The sequence below is a fragment of the Bos grunniens genome, chromosome 6 (genome assembly GCF_055505025.1).
Source record: "Bos grunniens cultivar Pamir isolate PY7600 chromosome 6, Bosgru_T2T1.0, whole genome shotgun sequence".
Taxonomy (NCBI): Eukaryota; Metazoa; Chordata; class Mammalia; order Artiodactyla; family Bovidae; genus Bos; species Bos grunniens.
The window spans coordinates 18,203,096-18,226,444 of NC_141170.1; the positions used below are offsets into that span (position 1 = coordinate 18,203,096).

General features: G+C 39.0%; 1 protein-coding gene across 2 annotated transcripts in view; it reads right to left on the minus strand.

The window, feature by feature from the left end:
* Nucleotides 1-23,349, minus strand: part of CDS1 (CDP-diacylglycerol synthase 1) — a 79,979-nt gene that overhangs the window by 4,943 nt on the left and 51,687 nt on the right. For both annotated transcript variants that reach the window (XM_086407538.1, XM_086407539.1), the window contains 7 exons: nt 19,917-19,975; nt 18,041-18,123; nt 15,372-15,459; nt 12,705-12,773; nt 9,485-9,637; nt 7,979-8,098; nt 5,167-5,270 (listed from right to left, as the gene is read on the minus strand). In XM_086407538.1, coding sequence (XP_086263664.1) covers nt 5,167-5,270; nt 7,979-8,098; nt 9,485-9,637; nt 12,705-12,773; nt 15,372-15,459; nt 18,041-18,123; nt 19,917-19,975 — 676 coding nt within the window. The remainder of the gene's footprint in view (nt 1-5,166; nt 5,271-7,978; nt 8,099-9,484; nt 9,638-12,704; nt 12,774-15,371; nt 15,460-18,040; nt 18,124-19,916; nt 19,976-23,349) is intronic.

Consider the following 23,349-nt stretch of genomic DNA (forward strand, 5'->3'; position numbering starts at 1 on the left):
GGAATTATAAGAAGTAGAAAACCCAGCAACAAAGAAATATTTGCTGTAGGGTGGTATCACAGAGAAAATCTTAGATTCAGAAAACTGCACAATAGCATGAATTAGCTGTCTCCTAGGTCACACCTTTGTGCACGAGGCTCAAATCATTTCCCAAAACCCTGAAGCCATAAGTCTACCACAACCACAGTCTACTCACATCAAGACACAGCTCGTCTTATATTTCTTCACAAGACTCAGCAACTTCATAACATAAACCCAGAGTAGGGGCCCCCAGAGAAAGGGAAGGCTGTTCAAGCAAGTTCAGCTAAATGCAAAACTGTCAGCAGGTGCTCCCAGCTAGCTGCACACTGGCTCTAGCACCGTATTTCTAATCATCTAAATATTTACTTTCAAATGGAGGACAACCAAGCTCAGCATGACTTTTTCCTACTGAGAGAACAGCAGATCAAAAAGCAAAAAAAGTATGTGTTAACGCTCTAAAAGCTGACCATCTTCGGAAAAGAAAGAGTTCTAAGGATTTAATCAGTAATTACTAATACTCAAATAGATCAGTGAATAAGTCATACGCAAATGGATTAAATGCCGGGAGCCGGTGAGGCATTCCACTCGTGACAAAGGTCATGAGGAAGGAGGCTCGGCATACGCAAAGGCGGGATCGAGCCTCAGGAGTCCCCCCGGATATTCTCGAGCATCCACCCCCCAAAAAAACCAGAGTCTGCCTACTTTATTGCTTTGTGCTCTCACCTCTGACTTTACTGGGGGCTGTCCCCCACCACCATCTCGCTCTCTCTGTCAGAGTTAACTTACAGCTCCAATTAATAAAAGTTCCTGGGCAATTAGGAGTGTTTAAATCCAAACCCCTCAGATGGCTCTCTAACTCGCCTGACAAGTTTACCTGGACTCCTACAGCTATGCATACGATTGTTTACAGTCTCCCAGCCTCGAGAGGCACGGGAAGCTTAAGATATTCAAATAGCTTAGAGCCTCTCAGAGAGTTAGAAACTGTCAGAATAAAACTAGTAAAAGATTTCATTGATGAGCCAATGCTTGTTGCCAAGTTTTCACATCCCCTGAATTGTATCCTTGAATGTGTATTAATTAATAGTTGGTATGTAGAAAAAATAAGTAGTGGCCTTGGTGTTAGTAACTTTAGACCCTTAAGGTAATAAATTCTTTCCCTTTGTTGTAAACCCATTACACATCCGCCCTATAGGAATGCAATTTTATCTTCAGAAGATGGCGCCAAACCTTAAAATAATTACTCTTAGAGAAAATAAGTCTTACGGTTGATAAGTCTTTGTCAAGAGTCATAAAATGTTAATAGGCCTTCTGGCCAGAAGATAATGTAAATCATCTAAACCATTTGTATACGATAAATTTGCAGGAAAGAAACCCTGGTTTTTGATAAGGATCAAAGACTGCTGACTTTGCATCCCCTATTATCCTCTATGTGTAATTCAGGGTATATAAGCCCCTGTTGAAAATAAAGCTACGGGCCTTGCTCACCAAAACTTGGTCTCCCCATGTCATTCTTCCCCTCAATTTCCAGCTGAGTCTCCATCTGGAGCGCAGATATCCTCTGCGACCATTTATTTGCCTGGGCTTCTAAGACCCACTCGAGAAGGTGTCTAAGGTGGGGCACCTTCCGCTATTCGAGAGGGCGCCTGCGGCCTCCATGGTCAGAGCTAACCTGGTGTCACGGGTTATATTGATTTTCCGCGTAAACCAAGCTACTCAGCTTCTTTTCTCCACTGAATTTTCCTACTGAGCTATCCTCATTCTATTACTCTTTATATCTCTAATTAACATTTGAATAGGTCGCCAACGCCATCTCCCCTTCGAATACCCTGGATCAGCCAGGGCTGGACCTCGGCAATTAAATACTCCAATTAAAAAGACAAAGACTGTCAACTGGGTTATAAAAACAAACAAAATCCAGTTATACACTTGTGAGAAGAAAAACACACTTTAAATATAAGGGAAAAGGCACATAAGATATAAAAGGACAGACAAAGAAATACTATGCAAACATTAATCAAAGTAGGCTGATGTTGCTATACTTATCTTCCACAAAATAAGCTTTAAACAGGTAGTATATAAAGATGAATATTATATGACATTAGGAGTGATTCAACAGTGTATACACTGTATACAACTAACACAACCTCAATATCTATAAAGCAAAAACTGGGAGATTCTGACAAAGCTCTCTTCATAACTGATGGAGCAAGCAGATGGAAAACCAAACCAAAAAATCAGTACAGAGGATTTAGCTGAACTCCCCCTCAGTGGACTTGCAGCACTTGCCTCATGCACACGTGGAATGTGTATCTGAGTAGACCATGTGCTTGAGCACAGAGCAAGTCTCAGTGAAATAACAGAGTATGTTTTCTGGTCACAGAATTAAAGCAAAAATCAATAAAGAAGAATGAGAAAATCTCCATTTCTTTGAAAGTGAATCAATGAACTTGTAAATAATTCCATGTCAAAGAAGATATAATACTGGAGATCAAAAAATATTTGTAGCTGAATAATGAAAATACAAATGTGGGATGACAGTACTTAAAGAGTATTAAAAAGAGCACTCAAAAAGCAGTAGTTAATAAGAAATATATAGTGTTAGATGAACAGATTAGACAAGAAACCTGAAAATCAGTAACCTAAGCTTTATCTCAAGAAGCTGGAAAAGGACAGAAAATTCAAACTTAAGGAAGATAAAGAACACAAAAACAGAAATGAAACCGATAGAAAACTCAGAAATAAACCCATGCACCCATGGGCACCTGATCTATCACAAAGGAGGCAAGAATATCCAATGGAGAAAAGACAGTCTCTTCAATAAGTGGTGCTGGGAAAACTGGACAACTACATGTAAAAGGGTGAAATTAGAACATTCTCTAACACACACACACAAATAAACTCAAATGGATCAAAGACCGAAATGTAAGGCTAGACACCATAAAAACTCTTACAGGAAAACATAGGCAAAACAGTCTTTGACATAAACTGCAGCAAGATCTTTTTGGATCCACCTCCTAGACTATTGAAAATAGAAACAAAAATAAGCAAATGGGAACTAATTATGCTTAAAAGCTTTTGCACAGCAAAGTAAACCACGAACAAAACAAAAAGACAACCCACAGAATGGGAGAAAACATGTGCAGACAAAGCGACTGGCAAGGGACTAGTCTCCAAAATAAACAAACAGCTCATGCAGCTCTATGTCAAAAAAAAGAGAAAGAAACAACCCAATCAAAAAATGGGCGGAAGATCTAAATAGTTCTTTCTTCAAAGAAGACATACAGATGGCCAAAAAGCACATGAAAAGATGCTTAACATCACTAATTATCCGAGAAATGCAAATCAAAACTACAATAAGGTATCACCCCACACCTGTCAGAAAGCCCATCACCAAAAAATCTACAAACAATAAATACTGGAGAGAGTGTTGGTGGGAATGTAAATTGGTACAACCACTATGGAGAACAGGATGCAGATTCTTTAAAAAACTAAAAGTAGAACCACCATATGATCCAGCAATCCCACTCCTGGGTATATATCCAGAGAAAACTGTAATTCAAAAAGATACATGCACCCCAATGTTCACTGCAGCACTATTTACAAATGTCCATCAAAAGAGGAATGGATAAAGAAGATGTGGTACAGATATACAATGGAATATGAGTCATAAAATAGAAGAAAATAATGCCATTTGCAACAACACAAATGGACCTAGAGATTATCATACTATGTGAAGTCAGTCAAATACCGTGGTATTACTCATATGGGAAATCTAATTTTTAAAAATGATACAAATGAACTTATTTACAAAACAGAAACACTCACAGATTTTGAACACAAACTTATGTTTACCAAAAGGGAAATGCTGGACGCAGGGGATAAATTAGGAGTTTGGGATTAACATGCACACACTGCTATATATAAAATAGATAACTAACTAGGACCTACTCTATAACACAGGGCACTCTACTCAATATTCTATAATAAACTATATGGGGAACGAATCTGAAAGCATATGAATAAATGCATACCTGATTCACTTCGCTGTATACCTGAAACTAACAACACTGTAAAGCAACTGTACACCAATAAAAAATTTTTTTAAAGATAAAGGAAGGAAAGATGAGAGTAGACATCATGAAATGGAAAACAAACACACAACAGAGAAAGTTCAAGTCAGAATCTGACTCTTTGAAAAGATTAATGAAATAAACTCCTAACAAAACTGCTCAAGGAAAATAAAGGTTAATACAAAAATGCTCACACTACTATGGGTATATATTTAAAATGCGTATTTAGGGGCTATAAATATGAGTTTGCCTCCAAATAACAGGTTTTCTGGGTTCAGAAATATTCAAAACTACAGGTTTTCTAGGCTCAGACACCAGTAGAGACCATGATAGAAAAAAAGTTAGCATGTGGTTGATGTTGTTAGCCTTCACACCCCAGACTGGCGTTTTAGGGCAGACCCAAAACATTAAAGTTTAATAATGAGAATAAAGCACCCATATAAAACAGCAACACTCTCCAATCACCCTGCCTCACCTCTCCACTCCCACCCTCAACACACACACACGTCCATAAATCCCCTAGACTGCTTTTTCTCCATGCTCTTACAACCACCAAACAAGCTATATTTGTTATCCACTCCTGCCCCTTCTCCCTCCAACTCCCCAACGAGAAAATAAGCTGAAGACGGGGACTGGTTTGTTTTGTCCTCTATTACATCCGTGCCGAGAACATTCCCCAACACGTAACCGATACTCAAGCAGTAACTAGTGGGCTGGATGAATTCTGTCCTCCTTTTTAACCCTCAGTGTTGACCATCACAGCGTCCACAGTTGAGAAATGAAATCTCCTCCTGTTCCAAACCCAGTCCCATGCATCCACCCTGACTGAATTTTAACTCAGTCCTATTAGACTATGACATATACTATTTTTTAAGCTGTTCAAATCTAAGAAAAATAATTACATTTTAATCCTATCGCCCAAGGCAACAGTGTGACACAGAGCCAGGAGCCACCATCCCTTTCACTATTATGGAATACCAGTGACAGAAAAAGTAACGAATTCAAACTAATGCCTATGGGAATGAGAGCTCAGAGAAATCATCTAACAAAACAGTTTTTAAAAATCTAAAAGTACCTTATAAAACTTGTGATGTACACATGCACGAAAGTTGCCATCAAGTACTGGCAATCAAATCTGTCCATTATCCCGCCATGTCCAGGAATGGTGTTTGCAAAATCCTTCAGGAAAAAAAAACCAACAAACATATTAGTAAATTCTCAAAAATCACCTGCTATAAAATTTCTATCTGTAAATGTCTCCTTGACATCACGGACTTCAAGGAAAATACTTTACTATTGGATTTTCCTATTAAATATAAGGGCTTCCCTGGTGGCTCAGACAGTAAAGAATCCACCCACAATGCGGGAGACGGTTCGATCCCTGAGTTGGGACGATCTCCTGGAGGAGAGCATGGCAACCCACTGTAAGCATTCTTGCTTGGAGAATCCCCACAGACAAAGGAACCTGGCGGGCTACAGTCCATGAGGTCGCAAAGAGTCAGACTCTACTGAGCGACTAAGCACACATAAATACAAACTTATTAGAACATATCCAACAGATTTAAACCGTACCTTTGGAATATGTTAGAATCATGCTGGAATGGTTACTGAACTGACCCACAGCTTTCTATGTTGTTGCTGCTTCCTTTTTAGGGATCCAACCCACACCCGCTGTGGAAGCAGGGGGGTCTTAACCATTGGGCTGCCACGGAAGTCCCAAGCCAAAGCTTTCAAATAACACTATTTAAATATTGAATCAATCTAGTACTAACTTTTTTCAGTTAATAAAACTTTTTCTAAATAAAAAAAGCTGTCAGCTATTACTAATCGTATATCCTGCTCTTCTGTTTTATCAGCAACTATTGGGAGGGTGCTATTTTAGTGTTGTTGACAGATGTACAACTGGTTCTAGCTCATGTTTATCCTAATAGTTCTTATGCTGAAATAAATATTTTACTACTGTGATGAATATTTCTTCTTCTTTTTTTTTAAGTGTTGGGGTACAAAAGAAAATCAAAACAGCTAATTAATTTGGGACATGTTAGTCCATTAAAGGGCCAAATGGAGGGACTCATTAATCAGCCTCTGCAAGTTGACCTTGAACAGATCTATCCAGGAAATGGAAATGTGTCAGTGCCCAGGAAATGGAAATGACCAACTGTTCTTCTCATTTACTCAGGCAACCTGAAAAACGTCTAAAATGTAACCGCAATTATACCTTCATTTCAGACATGAAAAGAAATCTCATCATTCAACAAGAAACCTTGGACTGGAGACTATTAAAGCAAATAAAATAGCTAGCGGGAAGCTGCTGTGTATTCCACAAGGAGCTCAGTTTGATGCTCTGTGATGACCTTGAGGAGTAGGATCGCAGGGGGCGGGGGTTGGATGGAAGCTCAAGAGGGAGGGACATATGTATACATAGAGTAGACTCACGTTGGTGCACAGCAGAAACTAACATAACACTGTAAAGCAATTATGCACGCGTGCCAAGTCACTTCGGTCATGTACAATACTCCGCAACCCCATGGACACAGCCTGCTAGGCTCCTCTGTTCATGGGATTCTCCAGGCAAGAATACTGGAGTGGCAATCCAATAAATAAATAAATGAAAATACCATTCTAAACATAACATTTCTCCCTTTGAAAAAATGATCGAAAAACTCTTGGGTTAATTTTTTGCCAACACATTTCCTTCCGTCTCTCCCCTACTGACCCAAGCACGGGAGAACTGTGGTGACTCAGCCCTGCTCTACTCTTTGCAGCCTTTTCAGGCCTCTTGTCTTGCACAGCTACTGCTGTGGCCCTTTGTGGATATAAATTATCTCCCCAAGTAGGTGGTGAGCATCAGTGCGGACAACATCTTGCACATTTCTGTGTATTATATGCACCTAAGGTAGGATGTCCCCGTTGCAAATGCTCTCTGAGTTCAGGTACTTATTTCCCTGGGATCTGGCCCCATCCACTCTGTAGTCCAATCTACTCTCTACTGTGGCCATGCTCTTCTTCTTCACCTTCCCTCTGTGAAGGCTCCTCTGCTCCAGTGCTTTCCCTGGAACTCCCTTCCTTCAATTTCTCTGCAGGACTCATCATCCTTTCCCCAGATCCCTGCTCAAACATCACCTCCTCAAAGAAGCCTGCCCAGATTGCCCCCACCTGCAGAAGCCACTCTAACTCCCGACGGCACAACAGTCAAGTCTTAGTGAAGCCACGTGAGGAAAGCTGAGATAATAGGCCATTATTTCACTTTATGAGATTCTAACTTAAAACACAGGGCTGATTTTAAGTATCTGGAACAGGGACCAGCAGACTATGTCCCACAGACCAAATCCAGCCCACTGCCTGTTTTCTGTAAGTAAAGTTTATTAAAACACAGCCACACCCATTCATTGATATTTTGTCCATGGGACTCTCTCACTACCATGGAAGAATTCAGAGTTGAGTGGTTTGCAACAGCACTACTATTAACAGATGGCTTGGCCTTTACAGAAAGAGTCTGATGCCCCTTGATCTGGAGAATCCACAGTCACAGATCCCAGGACTCTCCTGCATGTCCCTTCGTGGGACATGCAGGACACTACACTTAACACAATTCGTGGCCGGATTCTTGGATGAACACCTGCAGGACCAAGATTCTGTGTCTGTCCCAATATTAAGGGACATGTGCCATTTCAAGAAGAGAGGGTGATGTGATACTTTAAGATGCATTAACATGGCACGACCAAAACCTAACAAGAAAGAAGATACTCTGTAAGGCTGACACATACAGGGTGGAAAAGCTTTTGCCCAGGGGCTTAACGTGGGAGACCAAAAGAGAACCAATTCCAACCGTCTTACATGCTCTAATCATATTCTATAACACTCTAACAAAGAATCTAGACACATACCTTGATTTTGAAAGCTCTTTTGAATCCGCTGGCAAAGAAGCCTCCGAATGGACCAATCAAAGATGCAAACGTGGAAAGAGCAATGCTGTGTATCTGGAAAGGGTACATGCTCACTGTTTCCTAAAGAGGTTAAAAAAAAAAAAAAAAGAGAGGGGTTGGAGCTAACTGCATGAGAAATGTATCTGAGCATGCCACCTAAACTAAGAACCGTGATATAAACAGGAACTCAAGAGCATATGCCATATTTTTATTAATTTCACAAATTTTCAAGATCACAGGAAAAAAATCAATGTTGTAAGCTCGTACTATCCTTTGTTTATTCAGCCTATATGCCCCATTCCCTCTGTAAGGATACTGAAAGCACCTGGTGTACGAAAATCTAACAGGCTGCTTTCTAATCTGTCTAGGGATTTATACATCACTTGGGTTGCAGGATCACCAAAACTCAATTAATCTCTGAAATTGTTTTTTACAGTTGTTTCTGTAATCATATAATATATATTTTGATTGTGCATTTTATTTAGCTTTAGTCTTATATGACAAAATGAGGGGAAAGTTGATCCTTCTTTTAAAATTAAGTTAAATGCTGTGGAAACACCTGAAAGTAAAATGCTTAAAAAGGCTGACAAAATGAGCATCAGGAAGACAATCATAAAAGATTTAGAGAAAAAATCATAAAAATCGAGAAGAATTCTACAGTCAAATTATTTCGTAAATTCTTAGTTCTTAGTCCACTTTAAACAAACTGAAATTACACATTTGAGAAAGTGCATCATGGGTGTGATTTACAAAAGATCACTAAGAACTCCAATCTTTGGACTTGTTCTCAAAGCAATGGGCTCATCCCAATCAAAGACTGACAGAATCAAAGAATTCTCTAGCAGATAACAGATGGCTTGAACACTGAAAAAATTCTCGCAATCAGTGTATCTAGCATTCAAGTAGAGAAATAATTTGTTGGTTAACCTTTTCTTCTCAAAAATTAACTTCAGTTAATAATAAAATACTTCAAGGAATCCCTGAAACAGGTGGTCCAGTGGCTAGGACTTAGTGCTTTCCCTGCTGGGGCCTGGGTTCAATTCCTGGTCAGGGAATTAAGAGCTAGCAAACCATGAGGCATCACAAAAAAGAAGTTTTAAATTGAATCCATTTATACCAGTTACACATAAAACTCATTATAACTTATCACTGCTTTGTAGAAATCTAAAAGATGCTGAAAGATGTTTCTAAGACAAACACAAAATAAATTACCACCAGTATTCAAACCATTAGGCAAGTAAGTTTCTAACGGATAATTAGTTTGTGATAGTAATATTCATTTTATGTTCAAGAAGGGGAAACCCCCAGAGAATAGGATATACGATTGATGCCAAGCAGTCAGTGAAACCACTTTGGTATTCTATAACTAAAAATTCTGTAGAAATTGATTTCTTGTGAAAATCTTAATTTTACTTTTAAAGGAAGCTTAACCTTCGGGAGGGAGGGTCCCTCCCACGTTTAACTTACCCGTCTCAACACTGCCTTCAGAAAGGGAGGAAGTGAGTAACTCTGAAGCTGAAAAAGTTCTGAGGGTTCACACTCCGTAACGAAGGAGTTTACATCACTTCGGTATTCCACTGGGCAGACAAAGTACTGGTATTTGGACAACACGTAAGCAGCCTAAATGACAAAGTGAGCGTTCATAAAACAGTAAATGGAACAGAAATATGTATATACTAAAATTTTAATGTATATGTGTTGTGTGTCAGAAAGGCCAGAAACAGAATGCCAAGTTTTCCTTGCATTCTCATTCTGCTACGTATATTTAAAGTTAAATGATCATAAGCGACACAATGAAAGACTTTGAAAAGCCATCAGGAAATCAAAAATTTTTGAAAATCAGTGTTATTATAATCTCAGTATGACAATAAGAGGGAAGGGGAAAAAGATAAAAAATTGATTTGAGCATTTAGACAAGCATATAAACAAGCATTATAGCAAGGTTGTACTTTTTTTAAAAAACGTACTTAATGTCAACAGAAGCTAAGAATTATAAAGATATGGGACAGTACAGGGCTGAAGCTTCTTACATAAAGGTTATATTAATTTCATCAATAAAAAATAACCAGTAATTCAAAATTGCTAAGAAAACAGCACAGGTGAAAAACCCAGAAAATGGTTACTAAATTATTCTTTCTCTGGACGCATCATTGCAATTTTTAAAGCTATCTGTTCTCAGCCACAGAAGAAGATATATAAAAGCAAAATATCTTATTATAAATTTAAAGTGCTAGTTCATTTCCTTTCTCTGCGACACTCACACCATTATATTGCTCAAGAATGGTTAACAGAAGTGTAAATATAACACTGGGAATGGATATATAGTGATTTTGCTTCCAAACAACCAGTTTCCCCAAAATTACTTATTAATATATGCTATGCTATGCTAAGTCACTTCAGTCGTGTCCGACTCTGTGCGACCCCATAGACGGCAGCCCACCAGGCTCCCCTGTCCCTGGGATTCTCCAGGCAAGAACACTGGAGGGGGTTGCCATTGCCTTCTCCAATGCATGAAGGTGAAAAGTGAAAGTGAAGTCGCTCTGTTGTGTCCGACTCATAGCGACCCCATGGGTTGGAGCCTAACAGGCTCCTCCGTCCATGGGATTTTCCAAGCAAGAGTTACTGGAGTGGGGTGCCATTGCCTTCTCCAATATTAAATATATATATATATATATATATATATATATATATAATTTCCCTCATTATTTTATCATGCATCACATTCTTTTAGTATCGCTCTTTATTTTCTTTGGTCCTATCCTTGGTCCTATCCAGTGATATGGCTGTTTAGAATTTCTAAATTGTCTTTAATGATACCAGATTCTTGTAGTAGTATTTAACTTAATAATATTCTAGTTATCCTTGCTTCATACTGTATAAACATTAGATAGGACCAGGTCCCTTTCCATTATCCTATTTATGAATTACTATCAACATTCTACCAAATAAACACTGGCATAATTTTTAAAATTCTACTGGAATTTTCATTGAGAATGAACTAAACTGATAAAGAAAGGAATTATGATGGTTTTCCCATCCAGCCTGGCTCATTTCCATTTATGTGTGTATTTGCTCCCTCTCAAAGCCCCGTGTTGTTAGTAAGTACCCTATATTTGGCTACAGAATATATTCTAGAACTGTTAAGGGACATGACTTAAAAATTAAACTTCCTGGCAGTAATTTTTTGGTATATTTATCTTATATCCAGCCATTTTTCTGTACATTTTCTTGATTCTCACAAGACACCTTTGAATAAAAAACCTAAATTCCATAATTATACACTATTTTTTAAAACATTAACAATATCCATATTCACAGCCAAAAGTGAACATCAATTATTTTTAACAAACTTTTTCTGTAAACTGGGCTCACAGCCACAAACACCCATTAAGTGAAGCAGCTGGCAAGTGTGAAGGAGGCAGAACTTTTCAACATCATTTGCAGTCTCTGCTTTTACTCAAAGCCACCGCCTGTCCCAGCATCTGTGTCCCCCAAAGGCTGCACAGCTATTAGAAACTACCAGAATACAACAAAGGGTCTCAAGCCTAGCTGTGTATGAGAATCAGCTGAGGGAGTTAATTGAGCTGGCAGAGGGCTGGAACATGAATGTTACAGAAGCTCCCCAGTTGATTTTGATACAGGCCAGGATGAGAGCTGCTGGGCTAGAGAATACGGACATACCTCGTTCTATTGCACTCACTTTATTGTGCTTCCCAAGTTTTGTGTTTTTAACAAATTGAAGGTTTATGGCAACCCCGCCTCAAACAAGCCTAACAGCACCATTTTTCCAACAGCAAGACTTTAGCGGAGGAAGTAACTATAAATGTGGTAAAATAGGAAAGAACTGCAATGAGAAGTGGAGCCTGAATAAGGGGGGAATTGCTGCAATCTCCTTATACAACTGCCATGGATGAGGAATCACTTGTGATGAATGAGGAAACAAAGTGGTTTCTTGAGAGGAGCTCTATTCCTGGTGAAGATGCTGTGAAGACTGTTGAAATGACAACAAAGGCTATAGGCGATGACATAACCTTGTTTGATAAAGCAGCAGCAGGATTTGAGAAGACGGACTCCACTTCTGAAGGAAGTCATGCTGAGGGCAAAATGCTATCAGCATTGCACGCTACAGAGAGATCATTCACGAAAGAAGAGACAATCAGCACGGCGTACTTCACTGTTGTCTTATTTTAAGAGATTTCCAGAGCCACCACAGCCTTTAACAACCACCATCCTGATCAGTCAGCAGCATCACCATCAGGGCAAGGTTCTCCACCAGCAAAAAGATGACTTACTGAAGGCTCAGACGATGGTTAGTTAGAAGGTTTGTTTTTTTTTTTCCTGGGGGGTGGGGGGCCTACAAAGTATTTTAAAATTAAGGTATGTACATTGTTCTTTAAGCTATAATGCGATTCCACACTTAAAGGACTAACAGTAAAATGTAAACGTAACTTTTATACACACTTTATAAAACATTCATGTGACTCATTTTAACCCCACTACTTGCTTTACTGTGGTGGGCTGGAACTGAAGCCACAGTATCTCCAAGGTATGACTGTGGATTCTGTTAAGTGGGCTTCAGTTACTACATTATTAGCATTTTATGGTTTAATGCCTTTAGGTTTAGAATAGATTAATAAACTTGCTACCATTTCTCAAAATATAAAATAAAAATCCGAGTAAAACTCACAATGAATCCAAAGATAACTGTGGAAAAGAAACCACCAATGAATCCTTCCCAAGTCTTCTTAGGAGACAACTGAAAAAGATATTTATTTTTTATATTAAATAAAATTTAAAAGAGTTACTGCACTCACAAAACACAGATACATATGTTCAGTGAATTCCCATAATACCCTGTACACCTCTCCTTTTTCTCGTATTGAAAAGACTTTGCAACGCTTTTTCCCTCAGTCCATGATTGTGTTTAATTTGTGTGAATCTCTCTAGTAGTGTCTAACACATATTAGGCCCTCATACATCTGACATATTGTGAATATCTGTTTCTATAAATTGCCTCAATTTGTTTTCATCACTCAAAGGGCTATAAACTCTATGCTGTAATAACTGTCCCATGATGTTCATGCTTATATAAACTCCCAGAATACTGTAGTTCTTGAAATAAGGCCAAGATCTAGTTATTCTAAGTATACAGGGTCTGTGTTGACTTACTATGGATCAAAAGTAGGACGAGTACAGCAACGCATGAACACTGCAGAGCCCCAGACCATCACATATTCCCAAATGCCGTGCTCACAGCAGACCTCTTTCTGAAATGGCCAAATACTCCATAGCCCAGGTGCAGATTAGCCCCACAAGTGGGCACATATCCTCCTTCCTTTGGTCAGAATATGTCATACTCTATGAAGAAATATATTGTGCTTCTAAGGATACTTTGGTATTTTGTATACCTTTGCAATTTGTTTCAGGTTGCAATTATTGTTTATTAGTCCTTGGAGCATTCAGGGAGAGAAACCCGGAGGAAAGTCTTGAACTTGGTGAAGCAGGAGCAGGAGAAAAAGAGTAGACAGTGCTAACTGCTGAGATGCTCTGGAAAATAAGGACTGGGTTCTGATGATCAGGAAAGCACTCTGGTGGACTCTGTAAGAATCCTTTCAGTGGATCAGTGAGGACGGAAGCCAAACAAATAGCAGAGGGAAGATTCTGACATAGAAATGGGTAATATGCTAAAGTACATGAAGTCTCAGCCCAAAGTTTACAAAGCACAAAGCCTTTCTTGACCAATCTGACAATAATTCCATCATAGGTGAGCAACTGGTATACACCACCTCTTAAGATAATTCAGTATTGTTGTCATGAAACAGCAGCTGACTCAAATTCAAAAGTGCCTGCTGATTATTTTAAAGAGAGCTTATCAAATTAAATTGACCCTATCGTATTGATTTCAGGGTTAACTTGCTTAATTACATCTGGCTGCATTATACAACTAATTCAGCCTTGTAATTCACTAGAAACTGACGCTTAAAATCAAACAGTAAGTCTCCTACAGCCTCTGAGGGCTCCTGAGTCAACAACTTCTCAGCTGGTATAGAATCCTTGACTACTTCACCACTCACTCTTGTGCTGGAGCAACTTTAGAAACTTTAAAAATATATAATTTGCTGGCCAGTGTCCCTACAGCTCAGCTTGACGCTATGTACTGGACTCCTATGTAGGGAAACATTTAAGGAAGGTGTTTTTGAAGGACAAGCAGTCCACACACTCTTCTGGGAACGATAAACTATCCTCACATCACTCTGAACAAACAAGTTTTCTATCCGAATAATTGTCTCAGTTCCTCCAAAAATGCCTTCATGTCATAACTTCCAAACAGCCACTTAATGCATTTGTGGGAATGTCACAGAGGACCTGGCCCAACATATAAACCAAGTAATTCCTTTGTAAGGGCCCAACATGAAAAGCTTTTATTTTCTGAAGCAACCAGTTCTATAAAATGGTCTGTCTTTATATGAGAAATTGATTTTTTTTTTTTTTTACCCCAGACAGGAACTTAAAAATCACTTCACTTCCTTCTTTGCCTCCATTGGCTGCTGTGCTGTGCTAAGTCACTTCAGTCGTGTCCGCCTCTTTGTGACCCCACAAACTGTAGCCCACCAGGCTCCTCTGTCCATTGGATTCTCCAGGCAAGAATGTTGGAGTGGGTTGCCGAGCCCTCCTCCAGGGGATCTTCCTGACCCAGGGATCGAACCCTCGTCTCTTAAGTCTCCTGCATTGGCTGGTGGGTTCTTTACCACTGGTGCCACCCGGGAAGCCAAACAGAACCAAATCTAACACAAAACAACACGGTCTCCTCGTGTGTATTTTCCGGTCTCTGAGCTTCACTTCTCCTTATCACTTGCATTATTCATCAATGGTTTTTATTGTAGAACCTCAATTGTTTTTTTAATGAATTTGGGTATACAAGTCTTGAAAATGGACATGATTATGTGATGCTGGTATATCATACACCTTCAAACAACTCAGTAAAGGAGGAGACAAATGAGATGGCTTGAGAGGAAAGCAAAGTCATGGACAGGCCTGTTCAGAGGGTTGTTGCGAGGAGAATAAAAAAACGACATGACAGCCAAGGGAAAGAAGCCAGGGGAAAATGACATGAGCCTTCACAGAAGAGGATGAATGACGAGGAGTCAAGAGAACAGCTGATGAAAAACCCAGATGGAATCATTGGGAAATGCAGACTTCCACCCTCAACACTGTGGCTGCTGAGGGTAGCTAAGGAAAATCAAAATGCCTGAGAAATCAACAACATGTAACTGCACCAAACTGTTGGGAATTTTTTCCAGTAGCTAATCATCTAGGTTATGGTAAAGGCTTGCTTGTGGTGTTTTTCCATTACCTTAATTAACGGAGTTCTTCCAAAAAAAAATCCAAAAATGTAAGCAGTTATGTCATTGCAAATAACACTTGATATTGGAACAAGGAACCTTAGGGAAAAAAAAAAAAAGTCAGCAGAAAGAAGTCTGTAAGATTAAATGGCAAATATTTACACAGGTTTTGACTCAATGAACCAATGCAATAACCCTTTAGATGACACTGCAGCCTAGTCTAGAACATAACACATGCTAAAAGATGAATAGACACAATAATTATCAACCAAATTTGCCCATTTAGCAGTTAGGCAGAGCAAAATCTATAAACATACTAGAAGAATATTGCTACTGAAAATATTAAATAATCAATTTGACAGTTAATCAATTTCTATAGCTATGGACTTTCAAATTTCCATTTTATGAGGAATGCCAACTAAAAACTGTCACTCGCCATCTGGCTCTACAAGAATTAGGTCACTAGTCACTGCCATTGCTGACCTCTGCTGACCTTTAACACATCCTGAAAGGAATTCAGGGCAAAGGTCAGGAGTAAGGCACTCTGTGCTCCAGGTAAAACTGGCAGAACAGGCCCTCAGAGAGTTAGACAATTTTTTTAGGAGGAGATTTTATGAGGCAAATTGCTTATGTCAGACTCACTCTCATATCTAGAAAAGCACTGAAATCCTTAACAGAGACAGCTACTCCTCGTGACTAGTAGCAACCTTCTGCCAAAATGCGTGCTTGATGGCATGTGTCCCCCTCACTGAAATCGTATGTATACTGACCTCCCCTCTGACCTCCTTAGAGCAGTTCCTCGGAGCCATCTGAAAAACTTTCTCAGAGTTATCTGAGAAACTGTCTCTGGGCTACATAGTCCTCATTTGGCTCCAAATAAAACTTAACTCAATTCTCACATCATGCATCTTTTTTTTTTCAGTCAATAGGAACAAGTTACAGTAGTATAAAGAATTTTTAAAAGCAGCCTTTCAAAATACAAATGAGTCAGAGTATAATCTGATAAACTTACACCAAGCTCTTGTCCAATCTATCTTAGCCTGCTGCTGCTAAGTCGCGTCAGTCGTATCTGACTCTGTGTGACCCCACAGACGGCAGCCCAACAGGCTCCTCTGTCCCTGGGATTCTCCAGGCAAGAACAGAGGAGTGGGTTGCCATTTCCTTCTCCATTGCATGAAAGTGAAAAGTGAAAGTGAAGTCACTCAGTCATGTCCGACTCTGTGCGGCCCCAAGGACTGTAGCCCACCAGGCTCCTCTGTCCATGGGATTCTCCAGGCAAGAGTACTGGAGTGGGTTGCCATTGCCTTCTCCATTGCATGAAAGTGAAAAGTGAAAGTGAAGTCACTCAGTTGTGTCCGACTCTGTGCAGCCCCAAGGACTGTAGCCCACCAGGCTCCTCTGTCCATGGGATTATCCAGGCAAGAGTACTGGGGTGGGGTGCCACTGCCTTCTCCGTCTATCTTAGCCCACAGGGGCATTAAACCCTACTAACTGTACAGAACCTACTAATTTCAGTGACTGCCTCCCATCAATGAAAAGTTTGTATATGGAAGGCAGTCTTAAAATGATTCCAATTTTTTGCACACATATACATAAAAAAACACCAACCTGTCAAGGAAACAAATTTATCTTGACTAAACTTACCGATTATAAAAGTTTTTAGTTACTGTGTTTCAAAAGAAGGTGGAAAAAATATGGTCAGATTTCTTAAAATCTTAAGTTTTTCTCCACTCTTATTTTTAAATAATAATAATTGTTTTAACTTAAGCTAATTTTTCAGAGAAGGCAATGGCACCCCACTCCAGTACTCTTGCCTGGAAAATCCCATGGACGGGGGAGCCTGGTGGGCTGCCGTCTAGGGGGTCGCACAGAGTTGGACACGACTGAAGTGACTTAGCAGCAGCAGCAGCAGCAGCAGCAAGCTAATTTTTAACTAATAAAAATGCTTTCTCAATCTGCAAGCCACTCCAAGTAAGTTACTAGCAAGTAACTCCAAATACTTGAAACCTGGATACTCTACACCTCTACAAAGGCAGAGGAGAACTAACCCACCTTTCACCCAAAGAAAATGCATTGCCAGCTCACTGTCTGCTGAAAAGCAAACTTTCCCCTTCTTCTTGCATTCCATGTAAACAGTACACTCTTTAAACTCGACTCTTTGTTTTTAAAAGAGAGTCATGTTAAAGTATAGTAACACCTGAAAATGTATTTAATTATTTGGAGCTTTTATGAGGATTTTCTGCATTTTACTGAAAACCTGAAAAAGGAAGTTTTCCAGTTGATAACAAAGCATTTGTCTTCAGTGGTCAAACAGTTAGAAGTGAAGTCACTCAGTCGTGTCCGACTCTTTGTGACCTTACGGACTATAGCCTGCCAGGCTCCTCCATCCGTGGGCTTTATCAGGCAAGAATAGTGGAGTGGGTTGCCATTTCCTTCACCAGGGGATTCTTCCCGACTCAGGGATTGAACCCGGGTCTCCTGCATTGCAGGCAGACTCTTTACGGCCTGAGCCACCAGGGAATCCAGTCAAACAGTTAAGGGGAACTTATTTTAATGGAAAAGAATGACAACAAATAGGACATTTTAGTAGAAATCCCTGTAAGAAACTGTCCAGGGTAAAAGAGCTTTCAAAGTGCTATAAATATATATAAATATAAAGCAGCATATACTGTCCCCTTACCATATCATGCCTTCAAACAGATTTTGGATGACAAGATGTGACTGAGTAACTGTTATCAGTAAGGTGACATGAGTCCATGCGAACTGTTAATAGCCCAACAACACAACAGTAATGAGCACAAGAGATCAGGGCAGGCCACGAAGCAACAGCAAATTCCTAGCACGACTACTGGTCAAATTTCATAAGATAAGGTCATACAAAATAAATGCCATTAGTAAATTACCTTCATTTTGGTGCCTCCTGAAACCTGAGAACCATGAAAAATATTCAACAAAGTAACCTTAATTTACACAAAAATGGAATGCTAGTAATACCGAGCTACACATCTATTAACAAATATACCATCATCTTGAACCATGAGATTAAAGTGGTAATGACAAGCTTGCAGTATTGCTCTGGCATTCAGATAAGAACTAAAATTCTACTCTGACTGCATTCTCTAGTTACTAGAAACGCTGAAAACGATTTTTCCCTGAGTTCACTATGGTTAACATTTTCCCATAAAGAGTTATTTATAACTTCAAATGATTCAAACCAGCAGGGAGCAATTGCCCTTAAATCCAATCTTTTCATACTTGAAAGCTGATCTTCACAGCTCTGTTCAATGACAGTATTCCATTTTAAATTGTCAAAAGGCGTCTGTTTCATCAATTCTGAGAGACAGCCACTTTAGCTACTTTTAGCGTCATTAATATGAGTAGAATGTGAACAAAAAGGGCTAATATTTCTATGTATTAGTCTCATAATTTTTTTTCTTTTTTGCCGCACAGCATGCAGGATCTCAGTTCCCCAATCAAGGATCAAACCTGCAACCCCTGCATTGGAATTGTGGAGGCTTAACCACTGGACCGCCAGGGAAGTCTCTCATAATTTTCATTGAAAGTTATAAAAGGACTTTTCAAAATTCTTATTTTGATTTATTCATAATAAACCTATCTTTCATTTCAGCAAACAGTGTATTACATTGGTTGTTCTGTTTTGTTTTCATCTGCTTAAGTGATCCAATTCTGTCTTGGATTGCTTCAATATGCATAAATGATTTTTCCCAATAGGTACCATCTTCATAGCAGATTCTATTATTTCTAATTTGTCTTGATGGTTTCTAGATTTTAACTGAGAATTTTACTGTTTCCTTTTTCTCAAGATCCCCAGAAATTAGAAATGTAAGAAATACTATAATTTTCCAACAACGGCGCTCAGCAGGATGTCTTAATGGAGAAAAGCAAAGCATGAAGAATAGGAATTATACCCCAAATTCACAACAAACCTAGCAAATACGTGAATTTATAGATACTACATTTGTCATTTTACACTCTTATCATTAGCTACCTTTTAAGAAAATAAGAGGTCATCATATAGAGCGATTCATTTCATAAGACACTGAACACTGTTCAAGGATACATTGAAGGAAATACTTGTGGCCAAAAGAAATCATGCAACTGTACAGCTAACCGTAGCTACCAGGGAAACGTAAGCTCTGTTCCCCTTATGCCTAGGCTAAGCACAGGTAGACACAGGTCCTTTCCATACCAATATATGACAGATGTTTCTGAGACTTATTAACTGTTCAGGAGACTATGGAAATACCTCAAATTCCTACATATTTAGGGAATCCAAATACTTGACTTTAATTTTACAGCCTTTGAAAATATTCAAAGGAAAAATTTTTAGGAAACTTTGGAAACAGTTAAAAATTTTGAGTCCTCGAAAAATTTTTCAACTTCAAACATTTATAAATATTAGTCATCCAAAATTCAAATACCCCTCACATTTAGGCAATTAGCAGATTAGATCCTATTTTCTCACTACAGGAAAAAAAATAAAGGTGAAGGTTTTTATTACATATAGTAACTACAAAATTATGCTTAATACACACCATATAAAACTGCAGACGGTAATGTTTCTTCACCAAGCTCAGCACAAACATGCAGAAACCTGTTCAAGAACAAAAACATGTGCTTGTTGTGTAATCTGTTACAAATTTTAAGATTCAGTGAGTTCATAGAAGCCAAATTTCTATACCACATCTAGCTATACGTTGGCTACTCACTCATACACCATCTCTCCTACTCTTACATTATTGTTGAGTCACTAAATCTTGTCCAACTCTTTGCAACCCCATGGACTGTATGTAGCCTGCCAGGTTTCTCTGTCCATGGAATTTCCCAGGCAAGAACACTGCCATAGGTTACCATTTCCTTCTCCAGGGGAGCTTTCTGGCCCAAGGATCAAACCCTGGTCTCGTGGACAGGACTCTTACATCAAGCATTTTGAATAGAAATTTCTTGAGGGAAATGATCCTGTATTCTCCAAAATGCCTGATATAGTCCATGCCATAAATTCAATAAGCATCTCCTACATTAATTGAGTCAGTCCCTTGCTAATGTGTGGACATGGAAAATTGGACCCTGAATTTCAGTTCACTAAAATGTATTCACTGTATCATTCCATCAAGTATACATATAGAATGTTTAAATCTCTACATCTTTGAACACTTATTATGTTCCATGTACTTGTCTAAGCCTTTTATAAGTATTAACTCATTTAATCCTTTCAACATTCCTATGATGTAGTTACCTATTATTATCTCCACTTTACAGATGAAGAAAAATACACAAAGGACTTGATTAATTTACTGTGAATCATGGAGCTAAAAAGGAGTTAAACCCTTAGATTCTATTGACCCTTAAGAGTCATGTGGTTCCATAAACCATTATCCTCAAGATTCAGGTTAAGAGTGATTCAAAAATTCTCAGAAGCATATTATAATGATTACAGTAAAACAAAATACTCTTAACAATTTCAAGATGCACAAACAGTATGTGTGTTTCTGTCTATAGTCTATAAATTAATTACAATAAAATTTTACTAAATAAAAATTCTACCTAATGAACTTTTGTTGTTGTTGTTTAGTTGCTAAACTGTATCTGACTCTTGCACGATCCCATCGACTGTAGCCCACCAGGCGCCTCTGTCCATGGGATTCTCCAGGCAAGAATACTGGAGTGGGTCGCCATTTCCTTCTCCAGGGGATCTTCCAGACCCAGAGATCAAACCTGCGTCACCGGCATTGGCAGGCAGATTCTTTACCACTGAGCCACCTGGGTAGCCCACCTAGTGAAGTAGAAATCTAATAATTCTATATTAAATAATGAGGAGGCACTATGATACACTTTTTTGCCCACTACATCAGTAAAGTTCTGAAGATAATTTTTTTTACAGAAGTAGATGTTAGAAGGAGAAGGAAATGGCAACCCACTCCAGTGTTCTTGCCTGGAGAATCCCAGGGACGGGGGAGCCTGGTGGGCTGCCATCAAGTGACTTAGCAGCAGCAGATGTTAGAAATGCATGAACCAAGTTTAATTTCAACTAAATAGCCATGCATGCATTCTATTTGGCAATATCTTTAGAAAATGAGTTCTCTAAGAGAAAACAAATGGTCAACTAATCTATCCCATGTGAAATAAACACTATACTTTGCATACCTAAGATGTACCTATCAAGGGAGTTCTACCCACTAGAGTAAGCAAGGTTGACGCTACTCTGACCAGTGCAGGGAATCAAACAGCTACTGCCTGCACCTAGTTTTTGATGACTGACCTGAAATGTCAGGGTAAAGGGTGATAGTAAGGGAAGAGAATGCATACTGGCTCCCAGATCCTATCTCACTTCCTATCTGCCACCTGTAGAATCTGACTGGTTCAACTGCAAAAGAAATATGGAAACATTTCTGAGCAGCGGCAAACTGAGACATATGTCACTTTCTTGACAGAAAGAAAGGAAGCGGGGGTGCCGGGCACTAAAACACATAATTCACGGCATTAAAATCACCTGTAGCAAAAGACCTTCTTTTAAAATCACTGCTTTTAAATTTTTCTTCAATAGCAGGGAGATTTCTTTTGTGGCTTAATAAATAATGAAATTTCTATGCTGCTTTATGCCTTTGCTCCATGGTTATAGGCAAACGTAGATTGGACTTGGTTCAGAGGCTAAGGGGGGCTTCCCTTGTGGCTCAGCTAGTAAAGAATCCGCCCAAAATGTGTGAGACCTGGGTTCGATCCCTGGGTTGGGAAGATCCCCTGGAGAAGGGAAAAGCTACCCACTCCAGTATTCTGGCCTGAAGAATTCCATGGACTGTATAGTCCATGCGGTTGCAAAGAGTCAGACACGACTGAGCGACTTTCACTTTCAGAGCTAATGAGGTAAAGGCAACTCAGAAGCAAGACTGAGCTGAAAGTCTCCAGAACCTTCCCTCCTGCCAAAAAAGACCTTTCTGGCTCTCCCAGCGCAGCCTTGGGAAATTCTCAATATCATTAATTATGAATTATCTCCTCACAAATACTACCCCAGCATGCATGGTTTTCTTGTTGTTGAATTATATACCATTCACCCTTAAGCATTTCTTCAAACAAAATTACCAGGAGATTCATTCAATACTTTCCTGATGATCATTTTATCCAGGACAGTCTTGGCAATTCAGTTTTACCTGATCCAATTTTATGGTTCAATCCACCAGTAACACAAAGAATTTTAGGGTGCTCTAATAAAAGATATAACTATCTGACTCGTGGATATATTAAAATAATACCATTCTTGGAATCTGGGGGAGGAGGATGTAAACTGTTTTCCTAACATATCTAAGGTTAAATATTTTGTCAAAGAAAAAGAATCCAAAGAGACACATGCATTTACTTCTTCATTCACAGCCATTTTCTGTTTAAATGGAATACATACATGCTATATTTCAACAAATCTTTGGAAAGGATAACTTTGCATATTTGGATCCATAGTTTTACTTTTTCCCCAATTAACAAAGAACATTTTTACGGTTATATTTCCAATTAAAATCATAGGATCTGTTAAAGTAAAATGTTCACTGAAAAAGTCTCCTAAACATACAGTCTTGTATGTACCTATTTTCAGTTACACTTACTGATTCCCAGTTATATACACAGCACTGGGCCTGGCGCCGTCAGTGCAAAGACATATCGTGTGGCCCCGTATCAAGGAGATCCAGGAGGTTAGGGAGACCAAGTTCCCCAGTAGACTTAAGAGAGGTATGTTCAGAAAGCATACAAAAGAACGAGATGTCTAAGGAGTCAAGTGAATTAAAGAAGAAAAAAAGACATTGAAAAGTCCAAAAGATGTGATAGAAGGAATTCCAGAAAAAGCAGACAATTGAAAAATATTTACTGAGCACTTAAGATGCAGACACAAAATACAAAACATGGATAAGACAGTCATTCCACTCAAGGAGCTCATACTTTAATTGAAGAGATAGAAAATATAAAGAAATAATAAAGTTTTTT